The sequence below is a fragment of the Marmota monax genome, unplaced genomic scaffold, assembly GCF_021218885.2.
Source record: "Marmota monax isolate L192 unplaced genomic scaffold, Marmota_monax_Labrador192_F-V1.1 WCK01_AAM20220418_F8-fsc00158, whole genome shotgun sequence".
Classification (NCBI taxonomy): Eukaryota; Metazoa; Chordata; class Mammalia; order Rodentia; family Sciuridae; genus Marmota; species Marmota monax.
Window position 1 is genome coordinate 1,772,213 of NW_026694092.1, and position 18,306 is coordinate 1,790,518.

Sequence of the window (18,306 nt, forward strand, 5' to 3'; positions counted from 1 at the left end):
TTTTTTGTGTGTGGTACCAGGGATTGAACCCAGGGGCTTTAACCTCTGAGCCACACCCCCAGTCCTTTTCTGAATTTTATTAGACAGGGTCTCGATAAGTTGCTGAGGCTGGCTTTGAACTCACAATCTTCCTGCCTCAGCCTTCTGAGCTGCACCGCATCTAGCCTTTTTTTTTCCTTTTTTTTTAAAGGGGATTTGTCTGTTTTGTTTTTGTTTTTGAAATACCCATGGAATATCTAGAAAGAGAAATCTGATAGGCCTTTGGATAGAAAGAAAATAAAACCATGGTTCCTGAGTGGGAAGAGAAAGATGTGCCTATGAACGCCCTGAGTAAGAGCTGTCAGGAAAGGGAGAAGATAATTAGGAGAAAATGATATGGGCACTAATACAGGCAATTTCAAGAAGGTGGTAATGGACAACATCCAGTGTTATAGAGATGAAGGAAAAGGAAGACTGTGATTCATACTGCAAGGAGTAGAGGATTAGGAAGTGAGTGATTTGACTAGAGACAATTCAAGAGGATTAGCTAAGATGTGTCAGAGAGTAGTAGTAGACAGAGGAAGTGCAGGTTAAAGGGAGGGGGTCTGTCTTCTCTGCCTCCTCCTCTTTCTCCCTCTTCCCCTCTCCTCCTCTTTCTTTCTTTTTCCTCTTCCTCTCTCCCTTCCTTTCTTCCTTGTCATTGTAGAAAATTTCCAACATTAAATTATGTACATTTTTGCCAATCAAGGATGTTTTCTAGATGCAGCTGACTTAGGCAGATTCAGACACTCAGGGCAAAGAGCCAGGATTGAGGAAGCAAATGAAAATTTGGAAGAGAAAGATGATACTTGATGGAGTAGTTTTCAAGAAGTAGGCAAGTGATGGAGTGTGGTTCAGGTGATGAACCTGGCCCCAGATGGGTAAGAAAGTCACTGTGTCTATAGAAATGGTAAAAATCACTGTCTCTCAGAAGTCTGGTTGAAATTCCAATTTCTAGAAGCTTCTTCCTCCAGTTTCCTTCTGCCACTACATTCCATATCCTTTCAGCCTGTCTCACTTCCCCCCTTTAGTCATTGACTAAGGTTTTTGAAAAGTTCTGTCCCAAGCATTTTGTGGGTTCAGTGATTTTAATGAAGATTCAGTGTCTGTGGAGAGTAATGACATTCAGAGAACAATCATCTACCATCCTCCATCTCACAGGCAGCCTCTGTTATCTCTCAAAAGGAACAGAGAAACTGTTCCTCTTGAGCTACAAATAGAATTCCCATCCTAAATGGAATTCTAGGGGGAGTAATGTTCTTCATTGCTTTACACAGACATTAAGTTTTTGCTGTCAAGTCAGGAAATGAGTAAATCCATGCCTAGTGAAAATTCCTCTGTGAAATATGAAGAGAGTTTATTCAGAAGGTTCATTAGGCTGGAACTCCTAGGTAGGAGGATGCTTCAGGAGTGTGGCAAGGGTTTGGAATATTGCTAACGACTTCCTCTTTAGCTTTCCCTAAATTGATGACCTACCTTATGATAAAAGATGAAAACAACAAAATGCCCTATGATACAAACACACCAGGGAAATGAGAATAGGATTATTAGATGTTTGACTTCTATAATGTACTGCTTAAATAAGCAGGACTACCAGCTGATCCCCTTTGTGTTGATTGTGGAAAGAAAAGTCTGGGAAATGATGCCAGGGAACTTTTCTCCATTTAAGTCTGAATAAGCATTTGCATGAGCTTCATCCAAGTTCTTCATTACATAGCAGCTCAATTCTCAAGGTAGAAATGTGTATTCCAAGTATTTTGTTCAAGCTTTTTGTCTCCCAAGTGTATCCTCCTTTTTGGCCACATTTCTATCTGACATTTTACAGCAAGTACCCAAAGGTTCATGTGATACAATTGAAGTCAGTGACTTCGGGATGATTTTGTTATGTTCTCAAAATTCTGCAGCTGATTACTACCAAGCACCAATTGAATAATTCTCTTCATAGAGACAAAAGACACAATTTAGAAATTATTGACTTTACAACAGAAAAATGGATAGATGCTGAAAAAATTTATTTGCGTTATTGTGTTGTTAAAAGCAATAAATATTTGGGGTTATTTTCCATATAGTGGAGAAAACATAAGGATTCAATACTGGTTCCTTAGGGTATGGAAATTTGTATCCACACATGTAAAAGTGTATCACTAATGTTCTACTTTATGATGCTCTGCTGCATTAGCCTTTCAGAAAGAATAAACTCAGTCCAGTTTCTTCCCAGTATACTGTGCTATGATGTTTCCATCTTTTAAATTTAATTAGTTTATGCCAGTATTTCCAGTGAGCCATATTCATAATTAAAGTCAATGCCAAAAGACCATAAAAAATTGATGCTTTCAGTAAACTTGTCCTTCGCCCAGGCTAATAAATACCAACTTTCAGAGTTTTTATGTCCATCAAAGATGGATGTTTTCCCATTGATTCAGTATTTCAATGAGGAAAAAACTCTTTATTCTTGTGTATTTTATACATTTACGTAGAGTCAGGTTTGTTACAAAGATAGAATTACATGGACTTGCATTTTAAGAAGCAAGCATGGGTAAAGATAAAGCTACAGTAGTCAAGACAGTATAATACTGGCAAAAGAATAGATAAATAGATCAGTGGGACAGAAGTGAGAGCCCACAAATAGACCCAGTTAAATATATTCAACTATATTTGATATTAGACAAAGAACCAAAGGTAGCTAAGCGCACTGGCACATGCCTGTCTAATCTCAGCAGCTCGGGAGGCTGAGGCAGGAGGGTCACGAGTTCAAGGCCCTAAGCAACTTAAGGAGATCTTGTTTCAAAATAAAAAGGTCTGAGGATGTGGCTCAGTGGTTGAATGCCCCAGGTTCAATCCCCAGTACCAAAAAAAAAAAAAGAGAGAATATATTGGGACAATAATAATTCTTTTTAACAATTGGTGCTAGAATAATTGAACATCCACCTCCAAAAATAAAATAAAAAAAGACTGCACACAGACTTTGCACCTTTCACAAAATTTAGCTCAAAATAGATCCCAGACCTAAATGGTAAATGTAAAACTATACAGCTCCTAAAGGTTATAGGAGAAAATCTGGATGATTGTGGGTTTGGTGATAATTTTATATATATATATAACACCAAAGGTACAATCCAAGAAAGAAAGAATCAATAAGCTAGATTTCATTAAAATTGGAATTTTCTGTTTTGTAAAAGACATTTTCAAGAGATAGTCTTGGGTCTGGGGCTATGACTCAGTGGTAGAACACTTGCCTAGCATGTGTGAGGCACTGGGTTCAAACCTCAGCACCACATAAAATATAAATAAGTAAAGTTTAAAAAATAAAGAATTGGGGGAAAAAAACATACAGAGAGAGAGAGAGAGAGAGAGAGAGAGAGAGAGAGAGAGAGAGAGAGAGAGAGAGAGACTTCCACATACTGGAAGAAAGTACTTACAAAAGGCATTTCTAATAAAGGACTATTATCCAAAATATACAAAGAACTCTTAAAGGCTAAGGATGTAACTCAGTGATAGAGTGCTTGCCTAGCCTGTGCAAGGCCTTGGGTTAAATACCCAGTACCATCGAAAACAAACAAAAACCCCACAGAACTCTTAAAGTTCAACATTAAAAAAACTGATTTTAAAATGGTCCAAAGACCTTAATAGACACCTAATCAGAAAAGATATACAGAAGCTGGGCCCAGTGGCACATGCCTGTAATCACAGTGACTCGGGAGGCTGAGACAGGAGGATCACGAGTTCAAAGCCAGCCTCACCAAAGTGAAGTGCTAAGCAACTCAGTGAGACCCTTCTCTAGATAAAATATAAAATAGGGCTGGGGATGTGGCTCAGTGGCTGAGTGCCCCTGAGTTCAACCCCCCTCCACCACCAAAAAAAAAGATATACAGATAGCAAATATACATATGAAAAGATGCACCACATTATCTGTCATCAGGGAAATGCAAATCAAAACAAGATAACACTATAAAACTATTATAATAGAGTATTATTCAGCCTTTAAAAAAGAAGGAAATCACGGGCACCTGTAATCCCAGTGGTTCAGGAGGCTGAAGCAGGAGGATCACAAGTTGAAAGCCAGCCTCAGCAACTTAGTGAGCCCTAAGCAATTTAGTGAGACCCTGTCTAAATAAAACATAAGAAGGGCTGGGACTGTTGCTCAGTGGTTAAGCACTCCTGGGTTCAATTTCTGGTACAAAAAATAAAAGAAGGAGGGGGAGGAAGAAATCCTGCAATTTTCAGCCACATGGATGAACCTAGTGACATTTTGTTAAATAAAGTAAGCCAGCCACAGGAAAAAAAAAATACTACATGATCTCACTTATCTCTGGAATAATTAAAAACAAATTCACAAAAGCAGAAAGTAGAATGATGGTTCCCAGGGGCTCTGGGGGAGAGGAAATGGGGAAATGTTGGTCAAAGGATGCAGAGTTTCAGTTATGTAGGATGAATAAATTCTAGAGATCTCAGGACAGCATGGCAACTATAGTTAATGATACTGTATTTTATACTCACAGTTTGCCCAGAGAGTAGATCTTAAGTCTTCTCACCATGCAAAAAAAAAAAAAAAAAGGTAACTTTGTGAGGTGATGATATTTTAATTAGCTTGACTATAATTATCATTTCATAATGAATATCAAAACATCATGTTTTATACCTTAAACATATTGGCCAAATCCAAAGCATTGACAACACCAAATGCTGGTAGGGATTGGAGGAACAGTAATCCTCATTTGTCGCTGGTGCTACCACTTTGGAAGACATTTTGATGATTTCTTACAAAACTAAACATATTCTTACCAAATGATCCAGCAGTCCAAACCTCTTGGTATTTTCCCACAGGAGTTGAAAAGTTATGCCCACATAAAAAACCTGCAAGTGGATGTTTATAGTGGTTTTATTCATAATTGCCAAAACTTGGAATCAACCAAGATGTCCTTCAGTAGATGAATATTGAATAAATAAACTGTGGTGCATTCACATAATAGACTGTTATTCATTATCAAAAATAGATGAACTGTTAAGCCATGAAAAGATGTGGTGGGGAAACTTAAATGTATGTTATTTAGTGAAAGAAGCCAATCTGTAAAGTCTACATGCTGTATGATTACAACTATATGACTTCCTGGAAAAAGCAAAAAGATCAGCGGTTGTTAGCAGGGGTAGAAGGGATGAATATGCAGAGCACAGGATGTTTAGGGCAATGAAAACACTCTGCATGATATCTATAATAGTGGATGTTCCCTGGGCCCAAGGCAGAGGCTGCTGGAGTCCTGACTAGCTGCATTCAATTGCCCACCTACATTAGAAATAAGAAAAGTAATATAAAAAGGGAAAAACAATAGTCACAGTTGTGCCCAAACTGAAAAGCCAGCAAATCTACCTTTGCAGTCTTATAGGAACAGAAGTATTCATATGTATACTGTGCCAGCCAAAGGATATGTTACAATTCCAGTTCAATCTTTGCTGACATCAGGGCTTTGAGGAAGGGCAGTTTTAGCCTCTGTTCTCATCACAAGACATGGCTTGTAGGAAGCTGGGATGGAGAAAATAGCTTTAGCAGGAAATTGAGAAGAAAAAAATAACTTAGGACTTCTAATTATAAATGAGCCCCTTTACAGGTATATGTCACTATACATTTACCCAAACTCATAGAGTATACATCAAGAGTAAACCCAAATGTAAACTGATGGTGATGTATCAATGTAGGTTCATCAATTATAATAAATATACCCCTCTGCTGGGTGATATTTGATCATGAGGGAGGTTGTGTGTGGGGGGGGGGAGGGTTCCTTCTGCTCAATTTTGCTATGAAGCTAAAGCTTCTCTAAAAATATAAAGTGTATTAAAGTAAATAAACATATTTTTGAAGACAGTTTTTTGCAACAAAAAGAAGCAGGCTTGGAAGGTATTACCATCCCAATTTTATGTGTGAGAAGACAGAACCCAGTGAGGTTGCCATTTTCCCAGTGTGCACTGGTATGGCAAAACTCAAACCAGAGCAAGACTCTTATACCTAACTCAAAGCCCTCTCTCCCATCCCTCCTGGTGCCAATGTGTGGAAGTGGTAGCAGCCTGTAGGAAGTGATTATATTTCAGTTTTGACCACAGTCTGTGCTCATGGGTTGGCAATGTTTCTTAAATAATTGAACAGAAGACCAGCAGTGTTGTGCTCTGGAATAATACCATGCTCCATTTAAATGGGCCATATCTTATCTTCCCAAACTACTGCTGCATATACATACTGGTCAACCCTTGAGCCAAAAGTCATCTTAAGCAATAAACAGCTGTAGGTGAGACATCTTGACAGACTGACTCTCAGTAACAGTGAGATTCTCATTTCAGCTCTCTACAGAATTTAAGAATGCATGTATTATGGTTTGGATAGGAGGTATGCCCCCCTAAAGATCCTGTGTTAATGCAGGAATATTGAGAGATAAAATGATTAGATTATGAGAACTGTAACCTAATCGGTCCATCCTAGTTTGAATGGCCTGAGTGGGTGGTAATTGTAGGCAGGTTGGGCATGGCTGAAGAAGGTGGATCACTGGGGGCTTAACCTGGAAGGGTCCATCTTTCCTGTGGCCCCTTTCCTTTCTCCCTTTGTTTGCTTCCTGGCTGTCATGGACTGAGCAGCTTTCTTCTGCCATGATGTTCTGTTCATTTGGACCCAGAGCAATGGGGTCAGCCAACCATGGACTGAACCTCCGAAACCATGAATCAAGATAAACTTTTCCTCCTCTTGGTTGTTCTTGTCAGATATTTTGGTCCCAGAGACAAAAAGCTGACTGATGTGGCAACCAAACTGAATATTTTATCATCAGTAATAAGTGTAAAAGGGCTTGAATTAGAAACAGAGCAATTTATTGTTGAGTGCTTTTTGTTTATCTGTCTACTGGTATGTGTTGAGGGGCATCAAAAGAGAATATCAAACATAGTGGATCTTGACTCCCCAGGAGTTTATAGGCCAATCGAGGAAAGAAAACAAACCACAAAAGATTCTGCATATTCATACATACTAAGATGGAATTGGGAAGGTGTTTGAAACGGACCCTGAGAAAAGAATTTGAGTCTATGTGTTTTGAAGAGAAGGTTTAAAAAGATAAGAGAAGGAAAACAAGGCAGGGAATGGAAAACAGCCAATAAAGAAAACATTATTAAGCCAGGTGCAGTAGCTCATGCCTGTAATCCCAGCAGCTCCGGAGGCCCAAGGCAGGAGGATCATGAGTTCAAAGCCAGCCTCAGCAAAAGTAAGGCGCTAAGCAACTCAGTAAGACCCTGTCTCTAAATAAAATACAAAATAGGGCTGGGGATGTGACTCAGTGGTTAAGTACCCCAGAGTTCAATCCACAGTCAAAAAATAAAGAAAGAAAGAAAGCATTATTAGACAAATATCAAATATCACAATGAGTGATTTCGGGTTAATCCTATGAGGAGACACTGGGAAATGGTATCCAACACATGCCTCAGAGTCATTCTCCCCATGGGGTAGGAAAGCTACCCCTTCCAGCTTCTGAGGGCTGCAGTTGGGGGTATTAAGGACTCTCTCGGGGATATTAACTCTCCAGCACTTCTGCCTGCCAGTAATATAGGCAGAGCAGCTTTTTGTAGTTCTGGAAAAAATCCTCAGATATAGTGGGCAGATATTGACAGCTGGAAGTCAGCCTGTGCATGTAAAACAGAAAAGTCCAAAACTGTGGGCAGGGGACTGACAGAGTATCTGCTGCAGTAGGATTCCTGGTGGAGGTGAGACTTGACATTGCTCTTTTGTTGTTGTTGTTTATTTATTTGTTTCAGTGGTGCTTGGGATTGAACTCTGGGCCTTGGGCCTGCAAGGCAAGCACTCTACCAACTGAGCTGTATCCCCAGCCTCCTGACAGTGCTCTTTTTCTTTTCTCCCCAGGCTTCCTCATGACCTTGTCCCTGTTGTCCATTGTGTATGGAGCTTTACGCTGCAACATCCTAGCCATCAAAATCAAGTATGATGAATATGAGGTCAAAGTGAAGCCTCTGGCCTATGTCTGCATCTTCTTCTGGAGGGGCTTTGAGATTGCCACACGAGTCATTGTCCTGGTCCTCTTTACCTCTGTCCTGAAGACCTGGGTGGTGATGATCGTACTCATCAACTTCTTCAGCTTCTTCTTGTACCCCTGGATCATCTTCTGGTGCAGTGGCTCCCCATTCCCCGAAAATATAGAGAAGGCCCTCACCCGGGTGGGTACCACCATCGTGCTGTGCTTCCTCACTTTACTGTATGCTGGCATCAACATGTTCTGCTGGTCAGCTGTACAGCTGAAAATTGATGACCCTGACCTCATTAGCAAGTCCCAGAATTGGTACCGGCTCCTGGTGTACTACATGTTGAGATTCATCGAGAACGCCATCCTCCTGCTCCTGTGGTATCTTTTCAAGACTGACATTTATATGTATGTGTGTGCACCTCTGTTGATTCTGCAGCTGCTCGTTGGGTACTGCACAGCCATTCTCTTCATGCTCGTGTTCTACCAGTTCTTTCACCCTTGCAAAAAGCTCTTCTCCTCCAGTGTTTCTGAAAGCTTCCAGGCATTTCTCAAGTGTTCCTGCTGGAGACGGAGGCAGAAATCCTGTGAGTCCTTAGAAGAGACAGACCTGAGGTCATCCAGAAAACAAGAGGAGATGCCTTCTAGCAGTAAAAGAAGTCCTGAGCCCATTCATATCTTTAGTGCTGAAGAACTGTGCTCTGCTTAAGGGACCCAAGGTCTCTCAGGGCACAGGCATATTGTTTTCTGGGTTGATACCTGTTCTTCATGTAAGCGATGAGCACTGCACAAGGAACCTGGCAGGAAGTTAGCTGTCAACTCCTCATGAGCTGCTGCTCTTTAGATGCTCTTGGGTATGTGGGAACTAGGGGGAGAAGCCAGGGACACTTGGCGCAGAAGGGGAAGCCTAAAGCACGACAGTTTACAGGTGACCATGTTGTGTTTTTGCAGGTCTTTTTGGCCTTTTCACTGACAGAGTACCCCTGAAGTCTGAGTTAGGCTGGTTAGATCCATCAGGTAGAATGAGGAAAGGGGCTTACTTGTTTTCTAGTTTTCTGGATTGTTGGTCTGATAGCCTGATAATTTGTTTCCCCCAAACTTAGTTTTTACCCAAGAGCTGTCCTGATGACCAGAGAAGGTTACTAGGGTTTTCCCATCAGCAACATCATTCCTGTCAGAGCTTACAGGAAGGGTTGTTCAAGTTTGGTTTTTGAATAGATACATGTTCTATTTTCATCTCATTAGGGCTTTTTGTACATAACCAACTATAGCCATATGGCATGCTATCATCTGTAATTGATTCGAGAACCTAGATTTGGAAATTTGATTCCCTAGGATCCATGGCTGCAACATTACATTCTAAATTTGGTTATGGAAGCCCTAGATTTTTAGGAAAGTCGTGCTCCTTCCATATGTTGAAGAAATTGTGGATCAGGAAGGTTGTTAAAACATCAAAATGATGGAGGCTTATATAAGTAGAATTCCTCCCTTCACAGAATGTTTGAAGATGTGAGTCAGCTTGAAGGCAGGCTTTAACCTCCATAAGGTTCAGTCATGTCGTACAGTTCTGGGAAATTTCTAGTAGAATTTGCTAGGATTCACCTTTTTTAGGAAAGAATTAAATAAAAGTGATAGTTTTCACTCTGGCCTCCCCCTTCCTTGTTTGTCAGGAAACTTTGAGACAAGAGTTACCTCGGTTAACTTAAATTTTTCTAGAAAACCCTGCAGAAATCTCTTGCCCAGTGCAGGTATACAGGGCATTTTAATTTTCATTATTTGAAGGGAAAGGATTTTCCTCACCACCCACCCCTAGATAGTGATTGACTTAAGAAACATTTTCAGTAAATAGAGATGACATGACTAGAAGACTTTTTTGTCCCTCAAGGAATACATTTTGGTTTGGCATAATTGTGAGTTAATTTGAACAAGATCTCCAGTTTTATCATCCTCCACCTTTTATCTTCTATATAATTTCTTCTTTAATCTAGAATTCTCTTGTTTCATTAAAGAGGATTGGCTAGCATGTTCTCAATTGTCTTTTAAAAAAATGCCTAGTGCTAGTGCTATTATTTCTACCTTTTAGCATCTTGATAATAAAATACCTGGAAACCATAAAGATCACACTAATTTAGAGTGAGGATGAAAGTAAGACCTGAGAAATTTACAAAGATAACTCATTTATGGACTCTACTTTACCAGATGGAACAGGAATCCACTTCTCTGACTATATGAATGCACAAGACATACTTATTTGGCCATCCTGATTCTGATAATTTTCCTTTTTTAATTTTTTTTGTGTGTCAGATATATAAGTAATTTCATACAGATGAAAATGTGATTCAGAAGTCATTTTCCACTACATTCATGGGTTCATGAAACAATAAATATTATTTCACAGGATCCATGTTCTTTAATATTTTACACAATTCTGTATATATTAATTAGATCCTAAACCATAGAGCCTCGATTTTAGTTTTATGAGATACCTTTCCTCATTTGAAATTCTTTTGGTTTATCAATATTTATTGTTTAATTTTGTAGGAATGCCCATTTTTGTCTATTTTTAGCCAAATAAGAATAAACTCTAGACTGTGTCATACACTTGTCCTATTTTTAATAGGCTAGATAAACTGTGAGCATACATCATCGAAAGAATACATCATACAACATAAACTTCCATGTACTTTCCATGGGCATGGATACACAATCATACTATAGAAAAACACCTTAGAGAATATATAACAACTTCAGGTTAAAGCTGTTAAAACCTTAGAACCCTTTTGTTCTTTAGGGTTCTGTAGATAACAGCAAAGCCATTTCTATGTCATTCCAAGTGTTTCTTTAATATCAAACCAGTTCCTTCTGTTTATCGACACCAGATATTTCCAAGCTTTTTTGTGAGGAAGGCATTCTTGTCTTGAAGCTTTGCAGTGGCTGACGGTGGGAGCAATGGTGCCCCTTTTCCATCAGAAATGCCTTGGGAGTGAGGACTTGGAGCAGCCACCAGCCTGTCACTCAGGAGGCTTGTTCAGAATTAGACAAGGATGGAAAGAAGGGTATTTCTCAGCTTTGGTTTATAACCTTGCCACCAAAACCCTTGCAAAATGTTAAATTTCAAATACATTGCAAATCACTTTAATTTAGATGATGATAAACATTATTTTATTTTGTTTCCAGGGATTAAACCCAGGGACACTTTACCAGAGAGCCACATCCCCAGCCCTTTCTGTTTTATTTTTAGACAGGATCTCACTAAGTCACTTAAGGTCTTGCTAAATTGCTGAGGGTAGCTTTGAAATTTCAATCCTCCTACCTCAGCCTCCTGAGCCACCAGAGATTACAAGCCCAGTGATTGTAAGCATCTTAAGTGACCCCCAACCCTAACAGTGATAATCAGTTTGTCAGACTCCCAAATTTCAGTTCACACATTTATACAGACAGAAGTTTGGTAACTAAATTAGACATTCTATCAATTTTAACCTTTGATATATAGTTAACCCAACTTCAGGGACATGTATATCTGTTTACTTTAGGGGAGAGAAATTGTTACTTTTTTTTTTTCTGCATGGTAAAAATGTTAAGTCATGTGAATTGAAATTTTTTGGTTTTAAATTATTATCTCAGAAATGGGAAAACTACAGTTTATTCTGGAAAGCTAAGTTCTAAACACATAAAACCAGCAAATTCCCACATGTGTTAGGAGTCAAAATATGTTTTTCAATTATAATTCATATTTCAAAAACTCTCAGTGCGCTGGGCACAGTGGCACATGCCTATAACCCCAGCAACTTGGCAGGCTGAGGCAGGAGGATCACAAGTTCAAAGCTGGCCTCAGCAACTTAGAAAGAACCTGTCTCAAAATAAAAAATAGAAAGGGCTGGGGATGTGGCTCAGTGGTTAAGCACACCTGGGTTCAATCCCTGGTACTAAAAAGAAAAACAAAAAAACCTTTCAGTACTTTGTCTAATTAACCACATGCCATAACCTGTCATGACAGCTGTTCCAGCTGTATCACTATAATTTGGCTGGATGGGGATGAAGTATTTGCTGAAAAATCTATTGAAATAAGATCATCAAACATGTTTAGACTTTCTCTTGCCATTACTGGAGACAGCCTAGTTTAGAGATTGGCATCTCCCTGTTCAGCCCTACAAGTTTCTCACCCACCAAATTAGGATGATAGACTTGTCCAACCTACCTCAGAAGGTTGTGGGAAAGATCAAATTATGTAACAGGTGTGAAAGTGCTTTCAAAATGTTTTTTAAAAGTGCCATGCATAAAGAGTTAATATATTATTCAAATCCATAAGCAGGTTATTGTTATTTTTTTACTGTTTGAAAAGAAGTAAGTAGCATCATCCGCATGAATGTCTTGAGTGAATATGTGAGCCTTTGGCCTTCTCAGCAGTTGCCCTTTCTCTTACCACCTCTTGCTTCCAAATTTAGCACCCAAACCTGTAGTACTTGGAGGGAAAAGATCCAATGAATCTGAGAAAGAGCTTCTGATGCAAATGAGTTGATCAAATGGTATTGTCTTTCATAGGGGACATCTTTGGCTAATTGTACTTTACAACTAGAATGGCTGATTCAAGGCATTAACTGAATGTGAGTATAATCTTTTCAGCCTTGTAAGTGTGAAAATAAGCATTAAAATTGATTGTTGAATACAGCATTTCCTTGGAAAACACCTTAGAACATTAGTTTTATGGTTATGAGTGTATGTGCCAATACTTCTCAGCCAATGCATTATGGATGTGAGCTTTTGTGGACTGCTTCTCTGAGTCATTGACTCAAATGTTGTATATGTTTCTTCACGTAATAAATTAATTTTTCAATTTCTCCTTGCATTTCATTCTTTATTCAGTCCTTCCTGACTTTTTCTTTCTTTCTTTCTTTTTTTACTTCAGGAAATATTTTAAAAGACAGAAATTTGAAAATGGTTTCGTTGTTATTGGTTGGTTTTGCAATCTCACGTAGACATTCTTTTTGTAGGATGAGAAATTTGAGAGTGCTAGGATTCAGCCTTGTAAAACAGCCATAGTCCATGAAAACTCCTCTGCTTGTTTAATAAGTATTTACTTTATTTATTAAAGGTGCACTGCTGGGTACCAAGATTCTGCTCAGTTTTATGTTCAGTTGCCATATGTGATGCCAAAAGAGATGCAATATATATATATAATCTTTTAGACTAACATAAATGGTATATTGACCCAGAAATATAAAACACCAAACAAGTGGCTTCATATTAACATAAACAAATAATTGAATTAAATCACTGTCCATGGTTGGAAAAAATATCAGTCATTAAAAGGGATCATTTCCTACACATGGACTGTTAAATAATTCCTTCACTTCTGAAGGTGGCGTAAGACTTAGATATAGATAAGCTTTCTTTTAAAAACAGCTTTATAAAGGTTCATATGCAAAAATTGCATGTATTGAATGTGTACAATTTGATGAGTTTACACATACTTCTTGGTTTTCTCTTTTTGGAAGAACACATGAAATCTACCCTCTTCACATTTTAAGTTCACAATACAATGTTGTCAACTATATGTCCTATGTTGTACAGCAGATTTATAAAAAAATAATGTTTTATTGGTACTCCATGAGTTAATGAATCTTTTTTTTTTTGTAGTTGTAGATGGACAGTATGCCTTTATTTTATTTTTTATATGGTGCTAAGGATCAAACCCAGTGCTTTGCGCGTGCTAGGCACTGCCACTGAGTACAGCCCCAGCCTAAACTTATTCTTTTATAACTGAACCCTTATAACCTTTGAACAGCTCCCTATTTCCCTTCTCCTCAGCTCCTAGCAACCACTCTTCTACTCTTTAGTTCCATGAGTTGGACTCTTTTAGAACTCTCATATAAGTGGAATCATGTAGTATTTGTCCTTGTATGTCTGATTTATTTCTTTAGTATGCAATCTGAATTCATTCATGTTGTCATAAGTGGCAGGATCTCCTTTTGTAGGGCTGGAGAATATTTTATTATACGTTTATATCACATTTTATTCATTCATCTGTCAGTGGACATTTGGATTGTCTTCATATCTTGGCTTTTGTGAATAATGCTACAGTGAACTTGTGAGTGCAGATGTCACTTTGAGATCCTGATTTCATTTATTTTGGATACATTCCTAGAAGTGGGATTGCGGATCATATGGTATTTTTGTATTTTTAATTTTTTGAGAAGCCTCCATTATATTTTCCATACTGGGTGCACCATTCTATATCCCTACCAACAATGTACAAGTGTTCCAACTTCTCCACATCCCCACCAACACTTATATCTGGTTTTGGTTTTTATAGTAGCCATCCTAACAAGTGTGAGGTGATATCTTGTGATGTTGATTTGCATTTCCCTGATGATTGGTGATGTTGAGCACCTTTTCACATACTTGTTGACCATATGTATGTTTTCTTTGGAGAAATGTCTATTGGAGTCCTTTGTCCATCTTTTAATTGGGTGGTGGTGGTTGCTCATATATTTTGGAGATTAAACACTTACCAAATACATGGTTTGGAAATATTGTCTCCCATTCAGTAGACTGTCTTTTCATCCTGTCGATTGTTCCCTTTGCTGGGCACAAGTCTTTTCAAAGATATGTCTTGGTGTTAAGAACACAGAATGTCAGCCCAACAAGATGGCACACACCTGAAATCCCAGCTGCTGGGGGAGACTGAGGCAGGAGGATCACAAGTTCAAGGCAGCTGTGGCAACTTAGCCAGACGCTGTCTCAAAATAAAAAATAAAAACGACTGGGGATGTAAGTCAGTGATAGAGTTCCCCTGAGTTCCATCCCCAGTATCAGGGGGGAAAAAATTATATATATATATATATATATATATATATATATATATATATATGTTTTGTATTTTTTTCAAATAAGAAAACTGAATGTCACCAAGTATAGAGTTCAAGTAGGCCGATCTGAAATTACAATTATGTTTGCAAATGTTTTATTTTGAAGTAATTTCAAATGAATAGAAGAACCTCAGGAATAGTGCAGGATTTTTAAAAAAATCTTTTACCCAGATTTATCTATTTTTGTCTCTCACTCTTTCATGATCCATTTGAGATTATGCGGCAGAAATTACACCCTTTTGTGTCCTGGCTTCTTTTCATTTATTTATTTGTTTGTTTATTTATTTATTTATCGGCATTACACCATTTTATTCCTAAATATTTTCTTGCATTTTTCCTAATAAAGGCTAAAATGGCCACAGTACAATTATCACACAGGGGACTTTGAACATTGATACAATACTAAAATCTAATCTAGAATCCATATTCCATTTAGTATCTGTGCCTTCACAACATTTGTCTTCACAAAGTGTCCACAACCACTTAAATCAACTGAGTGCTCTTCTGTGGGGTTCTCTTTATTTAAAACTATGAGTAAGCTTTAACTTCCCTGTGAATACTTGGAAAAGTACAACAGACTTTGAAAAGTTATTTGAAGAAAATACATACATGCTGTCAGTACTGAAAATAGCTTAAAACCATAGATTTGAAATGTTTATAGGCAAACTGGATAATCCTTTCACAGATATATATATATACACACACACACACACACACACACACACACACCAGGGATTGAATTCAGGGGAGCTTAACCACTGAGCCATATCCCTAGCCCTTTTTTATATTTTATTTAGAGACACAGTCTTGCTAAGTTGCTTAGGGCCTCACTAAGTTGCTGAGGCTGGTTTTGAACTTGCAATCCTCTTGCCTCAGCCTTCTGCGTCACTGAGATTACAGGTGGGTGCCACCGTTCCTGGCCACAACTACCATTTTAGGCTTCATGTATTTGCCACTGAATATATGAGCCCACTGTGTCAGCTCTGTAAAACGATGTTTTGTCCCAAATTTATAAATATTCGGAATTTGGTGAGCGAAGTAGATACTATTCTGCTATGACCATATTTCTCTGAGTGTCCCCCTCTCAGGAGAGTATATTTTCTTTTTAAAATATTTTAATTGATACCTAAGAATTATGCATATTTATGGGGTACTGTATTATGTTTCAATATATGTGTACACTGTGTTATGTTCAAATCAGGGTAAACATGTCTCCTCAAACATTTATCCTTTATGGTAAAAGCATTCAAAACCCTTTCTTATAGCTTTTTAAAAATATATAGTACATTATCATCATCCATAGTTACCCTACTGTTCAGTAGAATACCAGAACTTATTTCTCCTACCTAACTATAACTCCAGGAGACTCTGTTTTCTATGAACATCTTTTCAACTGAAAAAGAACTCAGAAATGTCAATTATATGTTGTAATTAAATGAATGACTTTTGGGTGGGGGGGGTACTGGGTATTGAACTGAGGTTGATCTCCTGCTGGTGTTGCTGTTTTATTTTTTATTTTGAGACAGCTAATTATTGCTGAGGCTGATCTTGAACTTGGGATTCTCCTGCCTCAGCTTTTCAAGTCACTGGAATTACAGGCATGTGCCACCATACCAGGCAAACGAATAACATTTTCTCTTTTTCAGGGGAAGGCACTTCCTAGCAGCCTGGATTTGTATAGAACTGGAAATTTAGAAACCCCCAATCCCTTCTTCCCTAGTTCACAATAAGCCCTGGTAGCCTAGGCCCTAGTGTGCTAAGATGGTGAGTTCACTGCAGAAGCATGCTCTAGGGAATGCCTTCACCTCCTGTTACCTTCTTGGCATGGTTGTTTCTCTGGAAATTACTAGACCTAAGAGACTAAACTGGTTTAAGCAAGTTTTGGAACCAAGAGCATCTTCAAGGAGCATACAGTAGCATGTGACAGCATCTCTCTCTTGCAGCAGATAATCAGAAAATTTTCCACCCAGACTGTGTTGTGGCAACTCATCTCTGTGAGGGACTTGCCGGGGTTTGCCTCCTCTCAAGGAGGATCAATTCATCCAGGTTGATTGGGAGATTCTGCCTGTGCTTTTGCTCTCTGCCACCCTCCCATCCTGAATTAATTTTCTCTCTGAATGATGAGTTCCTGATTGAAACCTGATTAGCGTGCTTCCTAGAGCCCTGGAAATACCATCCTCCTTAACATCTGAATTATGCATCCTGGTTTAATTTCTTATCAGTTTGCTTCCGATCTTAATTACCTAAACTCTACAGTTAATGAGTCAAATTTTCAGGAGCGATAGCACTCAAGAAAGAAAACAGGATTTCCAAGTTCTATTTTGGAGTGCACCTGCCAGACCGTGACCACCAACAGCCCAGCAGAGCCGAGAAGGGCTCCCTGCTGTCACCTCCTAACAAAAGAACCTTCCTAAGTGGAGTAGCAGAATTGTTTAGAACAATGATGCTCAGCTGTAGGGCTTCAGGGCTCCAAGCAGTGCAAAGATACTGTCATCCTCCCCAGTAACTAGAAATGCCTGGCACATACTTGAGCAATTATTTTTCTAGCTAGTGGGAATGCTGTTGTAATACGACAGGACCCCTGAAAACTGTCACTCTTGTCAAAGTAACTTTGTCATTATCCTCCCAGCCCCCACCACGAGACAATATTAAAAATTGAAAAGTCAACCACTATCATGTAGGGGGTAACCTTAAAGATGTTCTTTGCAACTGAAACTCTGGGAAACTACTCCCCAGGTTTTTCCTCTGCTGGAATAGTTTCTCCTCTGTACTTCCGGTTATACTCTTCTTGAACAAATTACTTGGCTTCTCTCATTTCCAGCTTGATTCAAGAAATGAGAAGAGATTTGTGTTTTAAAAGTGGATGGTGAATGCGCACCAGGGTCTTGGACCTGCATTTTACAGTACACGTGGTTAAAAGTGGCTTACAGAATTGTTCTTTAACCTAACAAGAAGTTTGGAGGTTTGGAGAGAGACGATTCTAGATTCTAGCAAGGCAGAAAGTCTTTAGGCAGGGCTGGGGATGTAGCTCAGTTAGTAGAGTGCTTGCCTTGCATGTACAAGGCCCTAGGTTCAATCCCCAGCACCACCAGGAAAAACAAACAAACAAACAAAAAGTCTTCAGGTATCAGAAGCTTCCCTGTCCTTCCTTTCTGACATCTTCAAATTTGTGCTTCTCTCCTTGTGACCTGAATCCAAAAATCAGAAATGGTATTTCTCTCTGGGCATCTTTTATTTCAGGAGGAAAATCTTTCCTAGAACCTCCTACCATGCCCAAGCCTTAGAGCAAAATTTCCTAAGGTTTTTACTGGGCAAGTTTGGGTAACAATCCCACCCAGGAAGCTGTCTCTGGCAAGGAGAATGGAAATGGCACAGCTTCCTTTGACTAGGTAAATTCACTTGTCAGAGTTGGTGAAGGG

At 38.8% G+C, this 18,306-nt stretch overlaps 1 protein-coding gene across 1 annotated transcript in view; it reads left to right on the plus strand.

Annotated features, from left to right (window-relative positions):
- The window catches only part of Xk (X-linked Kx blood group antigen, Kell and VPS13A binding protein), a 62,101-nt gene extending 49,245 nt beyond the window's left edge, over window positions 1–12,856 (plus strand). Inside the window, exon 3 of the mRNA XM_046465063.2 lies at window positions 7,904–12,856. Within this exon, the coding sequence (XP_046321019.1) occupies window positions 7,904–8,727 (824 nt within the window). The 3' untranslated portion in view covers window positions 8,728–12,856. The remainder of the gene's footprint in view (window positions 1–7,903) is intronic.
- Window positions 12,857–18,306: the final 5,450 nt, after the last annotated feature.